Below are 22,780 nucleotides of genomic sequence, written 5' to 3' on the forward strand. Positions count from 1 at the left end.
TGAAATCTGAAAACAGAATACATTTCTGAATGGTTAAAAACTTAGATCATTCTCAGAATTAAGATCAGAATCAAAAGCAAACCAAATTAGTCAGCCAAATTGTGAAAATATTTTTCATTTCTGTAACTGTATTTTAGTTATTGTCGTGTATACATCAACATTTTGAAGAATGAATTTGTAAGTTTACAATGTAAATAATGTAAATAATAAAAATTAATTGGATAAAACAAAAATATTTAATTAATTCATAATAGCCTACATCGGTGGTGGTGTGTGACTGTACTGTATAGAAGGGATTCGTTCAATAATACTGCCATCTATTGGTCAGAGTTTGTGATGCATGGATGTTTTTTTATTATTATTTAGTCATTATTTTAATAATTTTCAATTGTTTATTCATTTTTTTAAATTATGTTTATAATGATTGTTTTAATACAAACAAACCGTTACTTAAATAATTCTGGAAAAAGTAAAACTTAAATATGATTAAAAAAAAACAATCATATTATATTATCTTCACTTAGATATAGAGAGATAATAAAAATGGGTGTGAATAGAGATTTTATGTGAATTTAGGTAATAAAAAAATAGCTATATGTCAAAGTCCTCGTGTTATGCACTGAAAGTTGTTTGAAGCAGCTGACTGTGATCGGTCATGTGACTAAAGAGGAAACAGTCGAGATGAGCGTTGTGTACGGAGGAGTGGAGGGGTGAGTTTATGACAAAAACATTATTATAAACACGAATATAATCCATTTGAATGACATTTTAAAATAAAAACCGATGTATTAAAAAGCATAAAGTTGGGCGTTGCTCTAGGCGCGTTCCTGCCAGTCATTTGCGAATGAATAAATGAAAGTGACCGTAGCTTCAGAGTAATGAATAAGATAATCTGATTGACAGTGGTGGGACACACTCTAAAGCAGTGCTGGTTTCTGCTGAGGGACATATCCTCGCTGAGACAGATGGACCATGTACAAACCACTGGGTGAGATCAGACAACTTCCTTCAATGTGGACTGAAGTTACCTATTGTGTACTTGAGTCTGTCTACAGCATTTTCTGTTCATTTGTAGTTGGTTGGTGTTGATAATTGTATCAATGGTATCAACGACATGGTCCAAAAGGCTAAAATCAAGGCAGGGCTGGACCCGGACACACCACTTTGCTCATTGGTGAGGTGATGCATCAGTCATTAATCCTCAACATATTCCCCTTTATTAGGTCTCTTTGACATTGTCTACATTGTGTGTTGACAGGGCATGTCTTTGAGTGGTGGAGAGCAGAAGGCTGCTATCCAGAAGCTGATTGATGACATGAGGGAGAGATACCCTAAACTGAGTCAAAGTTATTTCATTACCACCGATGCCATTGGTGCTATGGCAACTGCCAGTGACTATGGTATTATATGTAGCGTATTTGCAGCCAGAAGTAATAAAGAATCTCAGAACGCAACTGTCCTCCTAACATTTTCTCTCTGTCTCTTTGTCATAGGAGGAATAGTAGTGATATCTGGCACTGGTTCGAACTGCAAGCTGGTGAATCCAGATGGCACACAGGTTGGCTGTGGGGGCTGGGGTCACATGATGGGAGACGAGGGCTCAGGTAACCATGTGGAAAGAGAAACCGATTGACGTTACAGCACTGTGATCACACACACCCAGTCTTATCTTAAAAAAAGATTTTATCTTAATCTTACAATTGAATTCCTCGCAAAGGCTGAGGCATACATTCAAACCAAATTCGGAGGTGGTCATTTACACTTGGTGTGTTTTTACTGATGAGAATGCAGTCCTTTTAGGACAGAAGTGTAAATAAGTTCAGAGACACAAATTTGTCCTGTGCAATAGCTAAGGACTAACTACTCACTTATTGGTACAAAAACAAGGTTTTTACACTACTGTTGGAAAGTTTGGGGTCGGTTTTTAAATGTTTTTAGAATCTCGCCATGGCTGCATTCATTTAATCAAAAATACAGTAAAAACGGTAAAATTGTGAAATAATATTACAATTTAAAACAACTGTTTTAATATATTTTATACCGATGATAATAAAGCTGAATTTTCAGCATCATTACTCCAGTCATCAGACACATGATCCTTCAGAAATCATTCTAAAATGCTGATTTGGTGCTTAAGAATGTTGAAAACAATTGTGCTTATTATTTTTGTGGAAAATTTTTTTCTAGTGTTCTTTGATGAATAGAAAGTTCAAAAGAACCACCTTTATTTGAAATATAATTCTTTTGTAACTTTAAAAATATATTTTCTGTCACATTCAATGAAATGAATGTGTCCTTGCTGAATTAAAAGTATTTATAAAATACTGACCCCAGACTTTTACTACGTTCAGCCCAGACAAAACGTTGCAAATCGTTTTTTAAACAGAAACGGTGGTGCGTTGAACACTGTTCTGATGAGAAGGCCATTCTTTGTGTTTTTTTTTTGTGTTTATGAAAGTGTCACTTCACAATACAATAGCAAAATATTTAACCCTTAAATGCATGACTGTTTCGCCAATCATTCTTACATATTCGGGTCTTTACCGACCCGGATCTATATCTAACACGGAAGGATCTCTACCTGTCGCGATAATATAAAACTCCTGATATTAGAATAACAATTACAGAAGAATAAAATAAATCATATTTTTTTACCTTGAAAGGGCTCAGTTTGAGCAGATGTTTTATGCCATCATCACTGTCCTCGTCAGAGCTCATTTACTAGTAAATTCAGCAAATAATAGGCTAGTTTTATGTTTGTGGTCGCGAATATGAGCCCATTCGCGATCTCAAACATATTCTCAAAACTCTATAATTTTCAGCATCTTAAAAAATCAATATTTTGATCGCTAACAGCTTCACCAGATCCATCCAGTGAAAGTTACAGTCATATTTCATTATGTTCAGTACTTGCTCTGCAGTAAATTGCTGAGCCATTTCATGTTTTGCTTATTCTTTCGTTTTTTGTCTAAATGAATCGTCACTTCATCATTGTGTATCAGACATTGCCACCTTGTGGAATAAAGGTGAATTGCACCTATTCCATCATCTAAGATTCAATTATTGCTGTGCAGAAAAAAATATACGTACACTTATACACACCTCGGGTCGATAGCGACCCGATACAATTTTTACAAAAAAATAAATACACAAACAGGCATTCTTTTATAATTTTATGATTTTTTTCTTGTCATATTCTTTATAATGAATTGATTGAGGAATACCAAGAAGGTTGATGTCTAACTTTAAAAAATGAATGAGGAGGCGGCTAGTGAATGACACTAAAGACCCGAGGTATGCATTTAAGGGTTAAATATGTATAGTATTTTTATGTTACATTAATACTTAATTTGCGAGCTGTCTCTTTAATACTGCGTGGTTTATATACATGTTGCCGCTGATCAGGCTAATATTTCTGACACTTCCACCAAACAAGAGAGAACGTAACTCAAACCCGTTGCACACCATTTCCAGGAAACCTGTTGTTCAGCCCGGAAACCGTAGCAAAACGTTACCGGTTTGAGCTTGAATGTGCCCCTGGTCTAAATGATGTTTTATTAACAAAGTTCGGGAGGAGCAACGTTCAAATAATCTGACTAATCATCACGTAATTTCAGCCAGCTGTCAACAATCAGTAATCAATGTATCTACCCAATCAGCGTGAGTGAACGCCTATATATAAACACAGTCGACTCACCCATATTCCTCGACAGTTTTTTCAGCATCCCCTCCACCACCCGGTCCCCTCACACTCACCTGCTTACCTTCCTAACCAGAAATACAGGGGGGAGTACTCTGGGTTCGGGCCAAATACCGAGCTCAGAGCCCTCTACTCGGACAGCACGCCAAACACGCATACTATTATGCATACTATTTACTATCTGATTATTTGTAAGTGTGAACTCGTAAAACGGCATGTATCGGCCCTTTCTGAACTGATTTGATCATCCAAGATGGATGTTATTACCAAATATTAACAGGGCCTAAGATTTTCTTTTTTTATTATCTTCCTGTAGCATACTGGATTTCTCACATGGCTGTTAAAACAGTCTTTGATGCCAGAGATAACCTCGTCAAATCTCCTCATGATATCGCCTATGTTAAGGAGGCAATGGAAGAATATTTCCAGGTTAGGACTTGTTCAATTGATTTAATTTTGTTCTTAAATTGATACTTGAATAGAAATAATGGTGTTTCCTTGTCATGTTCATCTCCAGGTGACGGATTTGATGGGAATGCTTCCTCATTTGTACAGAAACTTTCAGAAATCGCACTTTGCAGGGTTCTGTAGGAAACTAGCTGAAGGTATGCTACTAATGTACTGTATGTAGTAAGGTTGTGTGTGCATTACGCCAAACATTATGAATCTTTGTGTTTGTGTGTGCATCAGGTGGCAGTGCTGGTGATGCTTTGTGCCAACATGTGTTCACGGAGGCTGGAAAAGCCCTCGCGCAGCACATCGTAGCTGTCCTGCCCAAAGTACACCAGGTAAAATAAAATAAAAAATACCCACAGTAATAGAGCCATTCTTACTCTCACTTCTTTTTCTGATCATTTGTCACTGTCATCTCTCATTCATTCAGGATTTGTTTTCTGGTGAGCTTGGCTTGCCTGTTCTGTGTGTCGGTTCTGTGTGGCGCAGCTGGGACCTGATGAAATCAGGTGCGTAATGTATTTATAGAGCTTTTCATCTTGCCTGCAGTCTCATAAATAATCTCACATCAGAGAATGTTCAAGTGATGCATACTTTCTACATGACTTGTTGAATAAAGTCGTTATTTTATTTATTTTTTATTTTTTTGGGTGCACAAAAAGTATTCTCGTCGCTTCATAACATAAAGGTCGAACGACTGTAGTCACATGAACTGGGCTTTTTTTTATTTTATGGCCTTTAACCAGTATAATTTTCAATATTATATTGTAGATTCAAATAGTTTTGCCCACATAAAAAGCCAGCAAAAAAAAAGCTCTGATCTTTTGGTCAGGAATCAAAACATTTCGATGTACAGTAGAAAGAATGGATAACTTTAAAATGTAGAGTGTTGAATTAAAAAAAATAAATAAATAAAAAATAATAGTCATAATAATTAAAAAAAAAAAAAAAAAAAAATGGTATTATCGGCGACATGGTCACCAGTGCAATGCATTACAAGTAAGGGTGAGTTACATAATCAGATTACAGATTATTTTAATATTTCTTTTTTTTTTTTTTTTATGAAAAAACAAGCAAGCCCAGCTGAGATTAGAAAAAGTAACAACACAGCACTTTCCAAGGAAATTATTATAATGGAATTAGTTACTTTTTTTAGGGAGTGATGCAATATATTAATGCATTACTTTCAAAAGTAACTTTCCCCAACACCGTTATATTGTGCATCCCTATTTGAAATCAAATCTGTTTGAGAAGAAATGTCACCTACACAAGGCTTGCTCGTTTCTTGTAAACAGCACGACTATGTTGTACGTTTGCTGCCAAATTACTGTTGTTTTGAGACACCCAGCCCACTTGTGTAGGAATTTGCACATTACTCAGGACCATAAAAGACAGACTTGTTAAGACCACAATCACATTAGAGCTCTTTGGTTTTGGCAAAAATCGTAATCACAATTATTTTCATCAATAATGAGATCACGATTATGTAACAGTACCTACTGCAGACTACTACATTTTTAGGGAAGTGCGGAATCTGGGAAAAGGGTGTGCTGAAATTATAACACAAGATGAAGCAAAAACATCACGGCGAAACCTTGATTATCCTGTTTTCATAATCGTTGGAAGCCAAGAAATTGTAACTGAAAATAAAATTTGTTTAATGGCCCAGCCCTAATTCACATGAACTAAACATTGTGATGTGGTGTTTTTGTGCTGCAGGTTTCACTCAGGTCCTCTCACAGGCTCAGGCTCATGGTTTCAGTCACTTCCGTAAGTACAGCCTGCTTACTTTACGTCAGTCCTCTGCTCTGGGTGGCGCTAAAATGGGGGCACAGAATGCAGGAGCCAGCCTCCCTATGGACTACTCAGCCAACGCCAATGTGTTTTTCAGCCACACCTTCAATCAGTGATCGGGAAGAAACAGACCTGAGATGAGAGTTGCCACTACAGTTTTATGTTGATCTGAAATGAGAACTTCCTGTTTTTAAACTGACAGAGAAATGTTTCCAGACTTTCCTCTTGGTGGTGCTGTTTCTTAAACACCCATATCTTATCAATCAACTTATTATATGTATCTATAATATAAATAATCTCCCCCAAATTTTGAAGGCTTCCTATTTAAAAGTCCTTTTTTTTTTTTTTTTTTTTAAAGCAATTTCTGAACAGTTGTAATATAAATATGGTAACATTTTGGTAAATATGGTGGAATAATTTTGTTAATAAACATTTACAAAAGCAATTTCTTGTCATTAAAAACTTTAGTTTTGCTATAGGTAATTTGAAAATAAAATTGTATAATTTTTATGTAAATATAAAATCGAAATATGTACACTTTTAGTGTAGCAAAGACATTTGGACAGTCTTTTGGCTGAAGTAAAGATTATTTACAGGGAATAGTACAGTTGGGGGGCTTTGACTTGGACTCGAGATGCAATTATGAACTCAGATGCACTCAGGTGGACTTGTACTCAAACTTGACAATGACTAAAATTTTGGACTTTTGATTTTTCAGTGTTAACATGAAAAATAAAAGAAGTAAACAACACAAGTAACAAGTAAACAAGTAACAACATAAATTAAAATAAGACATAGATAAATGTCTCCCACTCAAACTCAATTGGTTAATGACCCAGCATTGCGGAATAGTCCTTCCTCCTCTGCTGATAGCAAAAATCATAGCTCAACCAAAATAGTTTTGTCTCGGTTCAGGAGCTTTATATCTAAACGTGACTACACACAGCTGCTTGTGTACCTGATATTCAAATAATCTTTAGGCCACAAAGATGTGATGTAAATGTAATTAAGTTGATTATTGGTGCAGTCTAATGACTGTCAGCAAGCATCAATGTTCCTAATCCCAAACATCCCCTCCTCTTCCATCTTACCACATCCTGTGCGTGACCATACAAACAGATGTAAAAGACCTGCCACTAGTTGTCCTTGTTACAGGATGTACTGATAGTAATATTGTGTTGATTGTCATGAGACTTATTTAGAGATGTATTTTAGGCAAGTTGGTCCCTCTACGAACTTGAGCAATGAACAGTGATAACCGGATCAAAAGATCCATGATTAATGCATCAGTTAACATTCAGCATTCACGAGCAGCTATAAAAATGAACAAGCAATGCTGTAACTTTCAAAAACATTAAAAATCTTTCTGCATACTTTTGAATGTTAGTTTATCAACAGCAAATGTTTGAGGATGATAATAACAATAAACTGGGTTTAGACATTTTATATACAGAGTAATAAATGTTTGTTTGTGGTAATTCAGTGATAACCACAGTAAGAGCACATAGACAGTATATAATTCAAATTGAAAAGCTGTCAAGCACAGGTTGCGTTCATAATCTTCACACTGTCTGGAGAATCACTGTCTGTTCTCCCACAGTGGTACTTCTGTGTCCTTTTGCCTTCATTCTGTGGATGTCCATCCATATCGTCTTCACTGCACATACCGAGTTCCCCTGTCAAGTTTGCAGACATCCATGTTGCACAATTACACTGTGGATGAAGATGATTGGTGTCAAGCGTACATGGCCAATAAAATGTAACCCGTTATCTGAACAGTGTACATAATCAATAGGGTGCAAGTGATCTCACGGTTTGGGACCTTGTTTGTCTAAAAGAATGAAAACTATTGTTCACAATTTTTAGTTCATCATTTAATCAACTTTTTAGAATTTGATTACAAATTATTACAATAAATTGAGAGTTTTGAGACTGAATGGAATATTATATCAGTATAAGGAACACATGTGATCGGACTATGTAGTGAAGTGCTGTTACTGGGCCTGAACTGTGATATTTGAAAACAGCTACTCTTTATCAAATTTTACCTTAAAGGGATAGTTTACCAAAAAATGAAAATTCTGTCATCATTTACTCACCCTCAAGTTGTTCCAAACCTGTATAAATTTCTTTGTTCTGCTGAGCACAGAGGAAGACATTTTGATGAAAGTTTGTAACCAGGCTGTTTTGAGGCACCATTGACTTAGTTGAAAAAGAAATACTATGGCTGTAAATGGTGCTTCAGAACTGTTCAGTTACCCACATTCTTCAAAATATCTTCTTTTGTGTTCAATAGAAAAAAGAAACGTATACGGGTTTGGAACAACCTAAGGGTGAGTAAATGACAGAATTTTCATTTTTGGATTAACTATACTTTTAAAGGGTTAATTCACCTAAAAATGAAAATTCTGTCATTAATTACTCACCGTTGTGTCGTTCCAAACCCGTAAGACCTTCGATCATCTTCAGAACACAAATTAAGGTATTTTTGATAAAAATCCAATGGCTCAGTGAGGCCTTCATTGACAGCAAGATAATTAACACTTTCAAAAGCCCAGAAAGCTACTAAGGATATATTTAAAACAGTTCATGTGACTACAGTGGTTCAACCTTAATGTTATGAAGCGACGAGAATACTTTTTGTGCACCAAAAAAAAAAAAATACTTTATACAACAATATCTAGTGATGGGCGATTTTATAATTCCTTTAACCAGGAAATAAAATTAATTTCAAACACTGCTTCATGAAGCTTCGAAGCTTTACAAATCTTTTGTTTCAAATCAGTGGTTTGGAGCATGTGTCAAACTGCCAAAGTCACATGATTTCAAAAACAAGGCTTTGTTATATCTTAAGTGTTTCGAAATTTCAATGGTTCACCACTGGGGGTGGGGGGGTGGGGTGGCTTTGGCAGTTTGATACACGCTCTGAACCACTAATTCAAAACAAAAGATTCGTAAAGCTTCAAAGCTTCATAACATTAAGATTGAACCACTGTAGTCACATGAATTGTTTTAAATATGTAGTAACTTTATGGGCATCTGAAAATGTTAATTATCTTATGTCAATGCAGGCCTCACTGAGCCATCGGATTTATCAAAAATATCTTAATTGGTGTTCAGAAGATGAACGAAGGTCTTACAGGTGTGGAACGACATGAGGGTGAGTAATTACAGAATTTTTGAGTGAACTAACCCTTGAAATGTAATTATGAATTTACCATTCTAAAGAAAATCAGGACAGTTTTGCTGATGAGAACCCAGATGTTTCCAAGCAATCCCCTGGAAATGAATAAATGGATGATGTTACGTGATTTCTCAAGAGTCTCGAATAGATCAGATCCCAACTTCCCATACACATGCATATGTTTATCGATTCACACATATGCATATGTTAAATGGATAGTATTTAATGGTAATGCAACATTAAATGTGAGAATTAATACCAAGTTTCAGTACACATTTTACTGAAAGATTTAAGATACAGCCAAGCACAAGAAATGGTCCAATTGGGTACGAACCTTTTTTCTTTATTTACCTTTTTCTTCCATTTTTTAAATGAAATTCAGTCCTGCGTGTAACAATTTCAATTCAAAATCAAAAGTTGAATTCATGTGAATTCCCCAACATCCTTTCCTCAGCATCCAACCCAAACCAAGGGGCTCTGCCCACCACCAGACACACCCCCAGCATTTATGGACACACCCCTTAAAATCAGGAATGTGAACAGATGTATCAACTTCCCACTACAAAAGATCAATAACAAAAAAAAAAGAAAGAAAGAAAAAGAAAACAACTGGGAGGGAAAGCAAAGACCTGATCAGGCACAAACTGTGAAACAATGACAAGAACAGCCCTTTCGGCAAGGGTAGAAGAACATAAAACAGCCTGGTAATGAGTATGATATTAGCTAGTCACAGCACCTCCTAGAGGTTGTGTTTCAACTTAATACCCTTGGTTTATACATAACAGAAATATAAAGCTTATAGACAATCACCCCCTACCTCCCTCCCACCCCAAAAAAAAAAAACTGTATTCCTGCCCCTTCAAAAACGGTGTAGAAGAGTGCGTTTATGTGACCATCCTAAAACATGGGCACAACAGTCTCTGAGTATATGATCAGATGTTTGTATGAGAGAGGAGGAACGATGATCATTAGTATTTCACCCCTGGCACAAACTCCTTGGCTTCAGGGTTTAAGATGCTCTTTCGCTGGGGACAAAGAAAAGAGAAATCAATCACAATTACAAATAAGTGCTTTATTTGAAAATATTATTTACTGTGTAATATAAAAGGAAACAAATGAAAGTCAGTGGTTTCCAATGTTGTTTTGGACTCCAATAGAGTGCAGCAGTGCCTGACCACTTTTTCAGCTTGGTATCAGAAGCATTTTTCCATTCATTTGTCCCATAGGGATTTTTTTAAAAAGTTAAAAAGTCATAACCACTGATAGAATCATCAGTAATGTAGTTTTTCCACCTGGAATTCCGCTGTTAAATATTATCATTTAAAAGATATGATGGCCTTAACAAAAGCATTGACCATCCATTACATCAACCTTTAGCTTACAGTAGGTTTTTAACTTCTTGTTTAAAATCAGTTGATCAAATGAATGGCTTTTTTTACTTCAGTAACTCAATTGATGCACTCTATGACTTATATTGTATAAACTTTACAACTTCAAAATATCTTCTTTTGTGTTTCACAGAACAAAAAGTTGTTCAGGTTTGGAACGACATGAGTAAATGATAATTTTAAATTTTGGGTGTACAACACTCCTAAAATTATTTTCCCATTTTATACACTAGACGTCTATGAGGACTTAAAGCTCACCAAGATTTCCTCTGCATTGCCGTCGCTGACAGAAAGTCCGTTGAGCTGTTGCTGAATCTGTCCGACTGATGGGAGATCTCTCTCAGGAATGAACCAATCCTGATCCTCCTCATCCAACATCTCTTGGAAACAGCGCTCCAAAAACTCTTGCTCAAGCAATTCCTCCTCCACCTGAGATATAAACAAATTGACAATAAGATAAAAGTTCACTTCCAAGCTGATTTAAAATAATGAGAATAGTGTAAAGCTTTACAATTTAGTGTTTAAAGAGCCACAGAACTCCATCCAAAAATGGTCCTAAAACAAATCTATGAACTGAACTATGCTGAACGCCAACACACACCTCAGTCAATCTGATCAACTGCTGAGTTTGTGTTTTTAATGGGCTGTGTGTGGGTGTATGAACAGACCTGCCGATTGTATTCCTCCTCGTTCTCCATCCACATGTACTCTGCAAAGGGGTTGGACTCATTCTCTGCATGCCCATTGGCTACTGGGTCCTTTCCCTCACTTCCTGAAACCCCGCTGCCTGGCATCTTTGCTACGTCAGGCCCGTTCATTTCTGTTGGCTCTGAAAGAGATAAAAGTACATATTATGGATGCACCAACCCTGACTTTCGTAGCAATAACATTATAAAAAACATTATTTTGTTTTGTCAACCAACATGAGCAGCTATTTTAAATGTATTCTTCTTTCTTTTTTCAAGAAAAGCAAACTAAAACCGCCACATGGAATTTAACTTTTCAAAATCTGGCATACAAAGAGAGCAAACTGTTTGAACTGACTAAGAATACGAATTCAGTATTTTTTTTTTTTTTTTACACACATCTTTAAAGGTTTGGGTTCAGGAAGATATTTTTCAAAGTATCTTGACTTGTGCTCAACAAGGCTGCATTTATTTGATCAAAATTACAATAAAAACTTTTCAGTATTGAAAATATTTTTTTTTGTAGTAATGTTTAAGTCTTTACTGTCACTTTTTATCCTTTTAATTAGTCCTTCCTGAAAAAGTAAATCCATCTAAATGTTTGAATGGCAAATCTAAAAATAAAGAATTAGAGAAATATTCTACAATAATTTGTTAAATTAAAATTAAGAGTTGTCTCACTAATCACGACTGCTGAAAGGAGGCATGAGGCGCGGATCTGTTTATATAGTATAATGCTAGTGACTATAGCATAAGGCTTGTCTTAACACTTAAACAACCACACCTACTTATTGAGTACATGGACAAGATCACATTCCATAATGATGCAGTATGTAACATGGCTGAACATATGAGAGGCCGTTTACAATCACTAGTGAAACAAAAAACACTGATCAACTTTAGTGAAAATCATTCATGGAGAAGACTCTTCAATAATTATGGCCTATACAGCCCCTCATCTGAACACTCAGCCCGTTTGTCTGTTATAGAGGATCATAAACTAAATTATACACAAAATTAACAAAATTAATAAACAGCACACAATAAAAAAGTACATTCTGAGATAAAACCTGATAGTTTCATTTGGTTGGGTTTCTTTTTTTCTGATTTTTTTTTTTTTTTTTGGCTATGCATTCTTGCATACTTCTTAAACTATGTTCGAAGTTCTTAAACTTAATTCTTAAACACTGTAGAAGGCATGGAAAAAAAAAATCTGCACAAACAAACACATAAGCAACTCAAAACATGCAGGTTTCCTCCCAGCTGCAGGCGTCAACAGTAATGCCTGCTGTAAACACTAGAGGGAACAATGAACCTGATGCATAATAAAAGGACTGAAGGATCTCAACACCACCTTAATTTCACACAGTATTCAAAAGGTGTGGTTACTGTATGTTTTAATCAATACACTGTCTAACACAGTGGCCTGTTGCATAAATCTAGCTGAAAAAACTTTCAGAGTTGGTTTAGAGTTGACAAAACCACACAAATCCAGCCTGGTTTAGATCAAGTTCAGCGGGCTCACAACGCTGGTACAAACGTTCTGTCAACTCAGGTTTGATCCAGAGTTTGTGATTACACCTAAATGTGTGACACGTGCAGTGAACTGCCAGTTCAGTTTCACTTCTCGTGAGAGAGCCGCACAATTGACTTCTCTGCTGAAGATGAAGAAATCCGTGTGAAAAAAAAAAATAAAAAATATTTATATATATATATATCACACGAACACACATTTGAGAACACATTATATATACACACAAAAGTTTGAGAAGGCAGCTGAATGAAAATGACTATATCAATGCAAGTGAATCAACTCAATTTAAATATTTTATATAGGTTCAAAGAGCTCAAATTAAATTTAATTTCATTAAATTTAAATGCAAAATTTAATAGTCAATTTATATAATAATTATTTGACCATATGAATTATAAATGATTGTAATTCATATAATAGAAACCTAATCAATTATTAGATAAATTATCAATTTTGTCTAATTTTTCTTCACTATAAATTTGGAGTGAGAGATACAGGGGGAGTGGCTTTATTGCATCAGATACAGTGCTCAGCATAAATGAGTACACCCCCTTTGAAAAGTAACATTTTAAACAATGGGTTTTAACACCCTTTCATAGTCAACTGTCTGCTGGACACCTGTGTAATGAATAATTAGGCTCACCTGTGGTTGAATTCTTGTTAAATTTGTAGTCTAACATTTAGCTTTGCTCCAGAGACTTTCAGTGGGGTGCACTAATTTTTGCATCACCCTAATTTGAGTAAAACTGAAAATGTATTAATTTATTAAAAGTTATATTATTAACCTTACTTTCATGTTAGAAGTTAAACAAATGTTACATAAAACTTCAACAATGTCTTGTCAACATTTTGGAAATTGTTTTTGTGTTCAGATTTTGTTTAAAATGTTACTTTTTAAAGGGGGTGTACTCATTTACACTGATCACTGTATATCACTTTGCTCACAGCTTATTATTCCAGTTTTAGTTTGTGATCTCTAACCCAGAATAAAAACCTGCTCCGGAGCAGGTTGGCCGTGTAGCACAAGTTACCAATGAACACCATAAGACTCAAATTTCCAAACCTCTCTATAGATTTTCAAACCATATTTAACAAATGATTTATACAGCATTATTTTCAGATTTATATTTGGTATATAGTACAGTCATCTGTAAATATTTTTTTTTTCTCAGGTTTTTTTTTTTTTTTTCATTGATTTTCTCAAAAGGACAACATACAGAGGCCCTAAAATAAAAATAAAAAAATAAATAAACATACAGACTTTGCATGCACACAAGAAACTTTTCCGTGCCCTCGAGAAACTATTAACATGCATACTGGAATTTGTGTGCATGTGCATTACAATTTCTAGTTTTATATACTATAACCCATTTACTTTAAGAGTTACTGCCAACTTACTATGAAGAAAAAGAGCATGGGTGCACATGAATTATCAGAGATCTGTTTGCTTTCTAAGGTTGTCCAATTTAACGTATCCTCTGTGGCGGCGGAAAAACCATGACACTAATGGGCTGATGGCACAATACAGCTGAGTGTATTGTCCTGTTTGCCAAGTTCAAGGGTCTATAAAAAAAAAAAAAAAAAGTCTTCAAAAGTTTCTTTTGTTAGGGCACTACGCCATATTTCAAGGCCTTAGGTCTGCTTTAACACATACTCTTTGGCAGCCAAGAAACCACACCGCAAAATGGGCTGATGATCGCACAATAGGTGGCTCAGTGTGCATTGTCCTATATGCCAAGCTAAACTCTGCAGAACAGGGGAGTAACCCATTACAGCACAGTGAGAAAAAGCAGGTTGGAAAAAAGATGTCACCTGCTTACACACACCACCTGAAACCTGAAGCACCGTTTTAATATATTAATAAAAAATAAAAATAAAAAGCCATGATTGTTTAACATTTCTTTCTTGACATATCATTTGATCAAACTTAAGAGACAATTTTACACAAAATGTAATTAAAACTGCAAAATAGCTTTTGTTATTTAAAATAAGTAGATGCATCTTGCTGAATTAGACATGTGACTAATGTGTAGTGAGGTGTAGAATACTGTTGTTGGTTTATTGTGACATTAATCCCTAGATTTAAAAATAGACATTAGCCAACATGCAGTGTATACTGTGCAGCATGGCCGTAGCCAGCTATGAGGTCACCCCGGTCCGGACCTCTGTATTTTTCCGAGGTGGTGCATAAGAAACGATGGGAAATAATTGCCTAATATAGTATTAACTCTTCTTGGGTGCTGCAAAGATAATGCACAACACCAAGATAATAACCAAACTTCTCATTTGAGCCGTTTTAGCGGTGAGGTCTGTTACCGCTAGTAAATGTCAAAATATTTGAGATGACCAATTAAATCAAAGTAGGAGGGCTTTATGTTGCTTGGCACGAATTCCAGCACGACACGGTCATAAAGTGCGAGATCAGATTAAGTAGCTAGACTAAACTAAACATTTATTTCACCATTTTTAATTGAAAATAGGCTAGTCCTATATTGACGTGATTCATGTAATTCAATGTGAGGGGACAAGAAACATCAACAAAGCCATTTTCATCATATTAGGCATAAGATTAATAATGAACGTGTACATACTGTGAAAGAATTTATTAAGCTTAGTTACTTAGCTTTCCTGGTAGCCTTTAGTAAATTAACTTGCAAGAAAATGATTCATAAAACATAAATATCAGTTAACCGTATGTTTACTTCACTGACAGAAGAAAATTAAAAGACTATATCAGTCAAAGCTCTGCTTTAGGAGGGGAAGAAAAAGGGCAAGATAAGGAGACAGAGAGAAATGGGCAGGGATTGACAAATATTATACTGCCCACTGACATGGTTTTTAAGCTACTGTTATCCAATTTTGTCACCTCCAAACATCTTAAAATGCACATCAGAGAAATACAAGATTTCTTGGGGAAGAAACACCCCTAACTAGTACAAATTTGGGACCTCGTAATTATAAAACCCTGGCTACGGCCCTGCTGTGCAGCATTACATTTGTAGTAAAGTAGCAGAATTTATTTGCTACAACCACAGACTAACAGAACATTTGTGTCGGTCTGTCTAACGTGTGTTAAGATGGTGTATGAGAGATCAGAGACTTAAGGCTTAATAATAGCAGTGACATCACTGGAGGAAATAAGCTCATCTGTGAGTGATGACATGAGAGGATGAGCTACTGAGAAGACTGGGGGCTTTAAACACACACCTGACAGGTGATAGATAGCAAACAGAGACACACACCTTGAACAAGCTAACAGAGCACGACTTCACTGATATAAGGGTTCTGACAAAACATTCATCTGCAATGCTGAGCCCACTGTTATGTTATAATACACATGTTGGGTTAATCCATCAACATTTTTCAGCCTCAATCACTGATTAAAAATCAAACAAACAGAATATTATTCCACAGTCTGCCACCTCTCCAATAGCTGGTTTCAGACAGACATGTCTACACTAGTTGGCAGAGCTGGTGATCATAGCTGTACTGAGTATTTACAAACACATGCATTGCTCCAGGGCAATACAAATCAATGCTGCAATCTCTGACTGATGGTTGACCGTACAAGGAAACATGTTTGTACAAACAAGCTGTTTCAATGCAGTACATACATGTTAGGGATGGAAATCTAGGCCCAATATTAGGCCACATGACACAATATAATTGCGGTTTTAAAAATTTTGCAATATGCTGAGTATTGCAATAACATATATTGCAATATTTTGGCATCTATGTATTGATACAATATCCCTACGCAAAATATCACAATACTATGCTGAATTTTTCCTTTACCCCTAAAATATATTATACAGTTAATAAAATAAATATGAGTGCAAGTGATGAGCCTGAGGTAGGTACAGGCTCCAGGACATGGATAAAGCCTATATGAAATATTTACGAAGAGGAAAATGATTGACACAATCAATACTGAACTGACTTCAGCTAAACAATGACACCATTTTCTTTTTGTAGAGCTGCTTTAGAGGCAGAATTGAACTCTGTTTGCATCATTGAATCGTCATTTTCTTGCTGATCACTGTAAAGCAGCTTTGAAACAATCTGTATTCTGTACTGACTTGACAATGACTCAAAATTGTTTATTTAGCTAAAACTTGTTTTTCTTCTAGAACAAATATCACTGTAGTTTCCCAAAGCTTGGATTAACCCCACAGTTTGCGATAATACAAAATTATAGTTCAATCTAAATGACTTATTTTACCTAATATGCGTTTATCTTCTGCATCATAAAACTCTATTGGAATAGACTGCAAGTGAAGTTAGTCTTGTGGAGTGCTATTTAGAGTCAATCTGTGTTAGGATGCTACGTTGTGGAAACAAACCGTTACTCCAAAAGTACCTTTACAAACCCTAATGACTAAGCCAGCAGTGACAGCGGAACACAGCAAAATATGGTTGTCAGCCCAGTATTTGAATCTTTAAAGGATTAGTTCACCCAAAAATGAAATTTCTGTCATTAATTACTCACCTTCATGTCGTTCCAAACCCGCAAGACCTTTGTTGAACTTCAGAATCTCAAAATTAAGATATTTTTTGATGAAATCCGAGAGGTTTCTGATCCCCGATAGAAAGCGACATAATTGCCGGCATTCAGATGTAGAACCTGGAAGTGCTGCACTGTGTTTACAACATAAACAGTGTAGGAGAATGACAGGGAAGAGAAGAAATGATTGAATAAAGCTGTTATTTTTTTGTTTTTGTGCACAAAAAGTATTTTCATCATTTCAAAACATTAAGGTTGAACCACTGTAGTCACATGGACTATTTTAACAAATAGTTTACCTTTCTGGACCTTGAAGGTGGTAATAACATTGTTTTCTATGGGGGGGGGGGGGGGGAATCAGAAACCTCTCGGATTTCATAAAAAAATATCTTCATTTGTGTTCCAAAGATGAAAGAAGATCTTGCAGGTTTGGAACGACATAAGGGTGAGTAATTAATGAAATGACAGAATTTTTGAGTGAACTAACCCTTTAATAAGGTTGCATTCACACAGCTTGGTTATTTACTGAACTGAAAACAGCATTCTACAACTGAACTCACAGCCATACATTTTCAGGACTCACAACTGCATTTTATGCAAACACGGTGCTGCGTGAACTGAACCGTTCTGGACAACTATGTCATGTCATGCAGCACAAGAAAGACACTCTGCGCTGCACGTGCGTTTCCCTACAGAATGCAGCAAGTTTTTATATGTTATGTGTGTTACATTTTGATATGTTTATAGGTTATTTCATATTTTTATGTGATTTTGGAGCCACATATATGAGCTGTTCCATTTGAAGGTTTTAGATCCAATTACCATCTTCCTCTGAAGTTGCTCCCGTTAGTTTTGTGGTCTGTGTGCGACTCAAATGCTGCGTATTGCACTCGAGTATAAAAGCTGTTATCGGCTAATGAAGATTTGATGGATGAACTCGCGCCTCAGCTGGACTCTTGTCATGTCAAATGTAATTAGACTTTTCAGTTTTATGGACGTCACCATGTTTGATTTTACTTTAGTCACTTTCACTATAGTTTACAAGATGATAGTCACAAATATAATGAGCTTAACTCTGGTTCGATCATACAGACAGCACAGGAGCAGCTATTGTAAGCAGCTGTGTGAACAGCATGTTTTGAGATTCACACTTGTAAGTAAATGCAGTTTTCAATCCCAAACAGTGACAAGGAAAAAAACTCCCTAATGTATACTGTAGGTAGCATCTTCCTCACAGAGCTACAAATATTAACACACACATAGATGTTAATTAGGCCAGCAGAGAGCATTTATAATATTGACAAACTAGACTCTTTTCTCTTAACACGCACTCCCAAAACTGTGCTACAATGCTTATGTTAAAAGAAAAATCAGTTTTCACTCTCTTTTGAATCAGTCTGCCCTCATTTTAAAATATAGGACAAGGCCAAATCGTCAAACATCTACATATCATATTCCATTATCATAAACATGAGTTCACTAAAACTAGTCTACAACAACAACACCTTATTATAGACTGTTTTATGGCAACAAAATAACGCCATGGTCGCGTTTAGAGAGTAACGTAAATGTTTATCAGCTCACTTGTCAAATCATCCAATAAATACTGAGTCACAGATTCGGGATTTCTCTTTCACCCCTACAAGACAAGCAGCTCAGGACAACTGGGTCGATGTAAGAAGCTAATAATGGCAGTGGTTATACAAGTTATATATTTTTCAAACACATAATGATGTGTAGCATGTATGACAGACTGCAGAAAACCTGGAGCTTATGCAACAACACGCCACAGCATGTTTAGTGTCAGAAATGTCAAAACAATAGCCTACACACACACATAACCTTTCCTTCTTTAACACAAACTAGACAAGCACTCTGATATTGGGCAAACAAATAAAACATAAGCAAACAAACGTATTAAATCTTTGGCAAAAAAAAAAAAAACACGTCCAAACTAATAAACGAGCTAAAACACGAACGCATCGAAACACGAGCCAACCACACAGACAGATTTGTCCGTTACACCGCTTCCTGCACGAGCTTTGTAAACACTCAAAAGCCAATTATGTAATCCACTTTTACAGTATTAAAGCGGAATAACTTATTTAGATGACAAACAAATAGCTCTCAGCAACGGGAATATACCTCCATGGCACTTCTGAATAGGATAAGGCTCAAAGTGACATAAAGGTCGTGTTGAGAAATGCCGTGACAGCCCAAGCGGGCCTCGACACCCCCTGAAATGACATGAGAGTTATCTGTTCAACTAGAAGAACTTCATACACAAATACAGGTTTCAAATAACGCGTACGAGTAACGCACTTCCAACTGACGCACAAACAAACAAGGGTCTGTTTGCACGGCCATATTTGCTGTCGGAACAGCTTTTTACACATCAAGACAGTGTCCAGTCCAGTCTATGACAGACACAGACAGACGCAGTCAAGTCAGGTCGAGACGTGCAAATACACACACCGAGAGGAAGACAGTGCAAGCTACAGAAAGCTACGAAAACCGTGCAGATATCATACCTGGCATCGCTGGCGCTTGTAATGTCCGTCAGATCTCTCGGAGAGCTTGAGTTAACACTGTACGGAACGATTAATCCTTAATTTGCAAGGTAGTTGAGCGGAGATGAGATGGCTGACTGCCATTAGAGAAACACAACACATTACGAGCAAGATGGTCATGTGGTTCCTGCTTAAACAAACACGCATCCACCCACCTCCCTCTGTGTTTGTGTCTCCCTCAAACACAAAAACATATACAAATGCTGTTATTCCTGATCGTTTGCCATATTTATGCGCTAATGTTATCTGGAACACAGCTATTAAGTTCAAGAATGCATGTTGTTATTATTAAATAAACACCGTTGACTTTGTGATTAAATTTACAAAGTGAACTTTTTCTGTAAAGCTGCTATGTGTGAAACGCGTTATAAATAACATTCATTGTACTTGATAAAGTAAAATAATAGGAAATGCAGTAAAATAGTAATGCATGAGCACGCTAAAGTAATGATAGTAAGCCAGAATCATTTAAGCGAATCGGTTCTTTCGAGTGGTTTATTTCAAAGAACTAGTTAAAACACAAAACACTTCAGTTATTTTTGTACTGTACGTCGTTACGTGATTGCGTCATAACGTGGCTTCTGACGTGCCCGCGTGAGATATAATATGTTGTATTTTTCTTGTTTTGTTTTTGCAGCCAAAATATATAGTTTCACTTACGGTTACAATAGTGAGACTAATATTCACTTAATGTTTTGCAGGTTTTAATATAATTATCATTTATTAGACCAACTATTGTGTTGATTAAACTGTCATATTAAATCGAGTTGTCGCTCAATAAGAATCACGAACGAATCGTTTTGTGAACATTTGATTCATTGAAAGGATTTGACTCGAAAGAAAGATTCATTCACTTAGAAAACATGCGCGTCACTGTTTCTCTCACAAACACAAAAACACATATATGAAATACTTTTCTTTTTATTTAACTGAGCGTTTGATCATGTTCCATATTTAAGAAATAGGCTATGAAGCCTATAGGCACGAATGTTTTCTGGAAGAGTTTTAAAAAACGACATATCATTGTTTAAAAATAAAGAACAGTTTGAAACGAGTTGGTGGAGTAAACAAAATGCTTTTATGCAATAATAATATAATAATAATAATAATAAAAATAGCCTACATTTTTTTTTTTTTTTTTTTGGTTTTCCCAAAATGTCAATATGCTTAACAAGGAAGAGATGGAATTCCCCAATGTCAGTAGTCACATTATAGACCATGCATTCAAATTCCATTCAAAACTGAGTAATGTTACACAAAAAGGGTTATTACGTGGTTCATACTGCCCCATCTGATTATGTCATGTTTATATAACTGTTGTTTGCTACTTACTTTTAGTAATTTCCTCCGATGGCCGATAACTACATCAAACACACAGACCAGAGGAAATATTTCAGTAGACAGAAAGGTGGTCAGGACGCGGGCCAGTCTCGGATATTGACTTGTGAAAATGAGAGGACACACTGGAAAAGTGCTGACAGAGGAACCGTGTCGCTTTGTCTTGATGTTTCCTATGTGCTGCGTAAATCACTAAATGTGCTAGTCACGTGACCACAGCTGATCACACTCACATTTCAGTTAATTGAAGATGTTTTGTATTGTGCTGCATTTTATAACGTTGCGTTTTATAAGTAACGACGTTTGCGAATTGCAATGACATGCAGCGGACTTTCTGTAACCATCAACAATGATCAGGGTCCAATTTATCATCAGTAGCCTAAGATCATTTTTACTGACTGATCAGTGGAATTTATTTATTAACTTGATCTAACGTCATATTTCTTTCGTAAAGTGTTCATATTCTCGGTAACATTTGTTATGAGTGTTTATCGTTGTCTGGTGTGTGTGGTGTTTTTTATGTTTATGTAATGGTTGAGTTGAGGGTTAGGGATATAGGCCTATAAAGTCTGTATAAAAATCATTATGAAGAAAAAATACACAAATCCAGCGAGTGTGTGTAAAATGTAGGCATACAACATGACCAAAATTTCATAGTTTAAGTATACGAGTTTCTTGAGATGTCCAGCAGGTGGCGTAATAAAGTTGTTTACAATTATACTTCATAATCGTTTTACACAACAGTATAAAGATCCCTGCTGTTTGCTGGTCTAAGATGGTTTAAACATTTCTCACAGTCTGGTTAAACTATTATTTGCCTGAATTGGCTTCCTGACCAGCATGTCTCCCAGCCTGACTTGCTGAAAAGTGCCCTAACTCTTATCTTAGGCTTGTTTAAGATGTTTTAAGCTTTTTTCTAAAACATAAAACATTAGTTTTAACAAATCTTTTTTTATTTCCAGATATTTAAAAATGCTTAATTCTAGTGAAACATAACCTTTCCAGAGAGACAAATGCGTATGCCTCAACAATACTAGTAAGTTTACATGACAACAATGTAGGGTTAAAGGCACACCCTAGGAATGTGCTTCTCACCACTTCCATAGTGTATGATTGCAGAAATATATATATATATATATATATATATGAAAATAAATCATAAATCATGTTTTGTTTGTTTAAAAATCTTATAAATGTATGAGGTGGCAAAGTGGGCCAAAAGGCACAAAGTATTGATACAAATACTTTAGCTAAAATAATATGTTTTTAATAATGTCTAAGTTAATACTTGTTCAAAACAATCACTTTGGCAAAGTTTGTACTATTTTCGTTTTATTTTGATAACTAAAATTATTCATTTTTGTTCAGTAAATATACTGTCATTGAAATATGTTCATTTTAAAAATACAGAAACAAAATTATTTAAAAAAAAAAGTAAATATTCTGAAAGCATTGAATGAGATCCCATAATAATCTAATATAGCTTTACAGTAGTAACAAATAAATATGATGTTTTATTCTATAATATAATTAAAGGGATAGTTCAACCAAAAATGAAAATTCTGTCATTAATTACTCATCCTCATTTCGTCCCTTTCGTTCATCTTCGAAACACAAATAAAGATCTTT

The 22,780-nt window shown here is 35.6% G+C and overlaps 2 protein-coding genes across 5 annotated transcripts; one reads left to right on the plus strand and one right to left on the minus strand.

The window, feature by feature from the left end:
- The first annotated feature begins 8 nt into the window (after positions 1–8).
- nagk (N-acetylglucosamine kinase) lies at positions 9–7,332 on the plus strand. The gene is made up of 10 exons (XM_067401836.1): positions 9–710; positions 904–988; positions 1,076–1,174; positions 1,259–1,400; positions 1,494–1,604; positions 4,017–4,129; positions 4,218–4,305; positions 4,391–4,488; positions 4,584–4,662; positions 5,873–7,332. The coding sequence occupies exons 1-10, from the start codon at positions 682–684 to the stop codon at positions 6,061–6,063; spliced, it is 1,035 nt and encodes a 344-aa protein (XP_067257937.1). The 5' UTR covers positions 9–681; the 3' UTR covers positions 6,064–7,332.
- A 1,703-nt stretch (positions 7,333–9,035) lies between these two features.
- On the minus strand, positions 9,036–21,313 carry LOC137031150 (polyadenylate-binding protein-interacting protein 2B-like). 4 transcript variants are annotated; one of them, XM_067401842.1, is made up of 5 exons: positions 21,146–21,313; positions 17,229–17,377; positions 11,188–11,348; positions 10,778–10,948; positions 9,036–10,156 (listed from the first exon to the last, which is right to left on the minus strand). In XM_067401842.1, the coding sequence occupies exons 3-5, from the start codon at positions 11,335–11,337 to the stop codon at positions 10,100–10,102; spliced, it is 378 nt and encodes a 125-aa protein (XP_067257943.1). In that variant the 5' UTR covers positions 11,338–11,348; positions 17,229–17,377; positions 21,146–21,313; the 3' UTR covers positions 9,036–10,099. The 4 variants fall into 4 exon arrangements, with proteins under 4 accessions (XP_067257943.1, XP_067257942.1, XP_067257940.1 ...); XM_067401841.1 differs by lacking the exon at positions 21,146–21,313 and adding an exon at positions 19,775–20,298; XM_067401839.1 differs by lacking the exon at positions 17,229–17,377.
- Between the last annotated feature and the right edge of the window lie 1,467 nt (positions 21,314–22,780).

The sequence above is a fragment of the Chanodichthys erythropterus genome, chromosome 11 (genome assembly GCF_024489055.1).
Source record: "Chanodichthys erythropterus isolate Z2021 chromosome 11, ASM2448905v1, whole genome shotgun sequence".
In the NCBI taxonomy this organism is placed as follows: Eukaryota; Metazoa; Chordata; class Actinopteri; order Cypriniformes; family Xenocyprididae; genus Chanodichthys; species Chanodichthys erythropterus.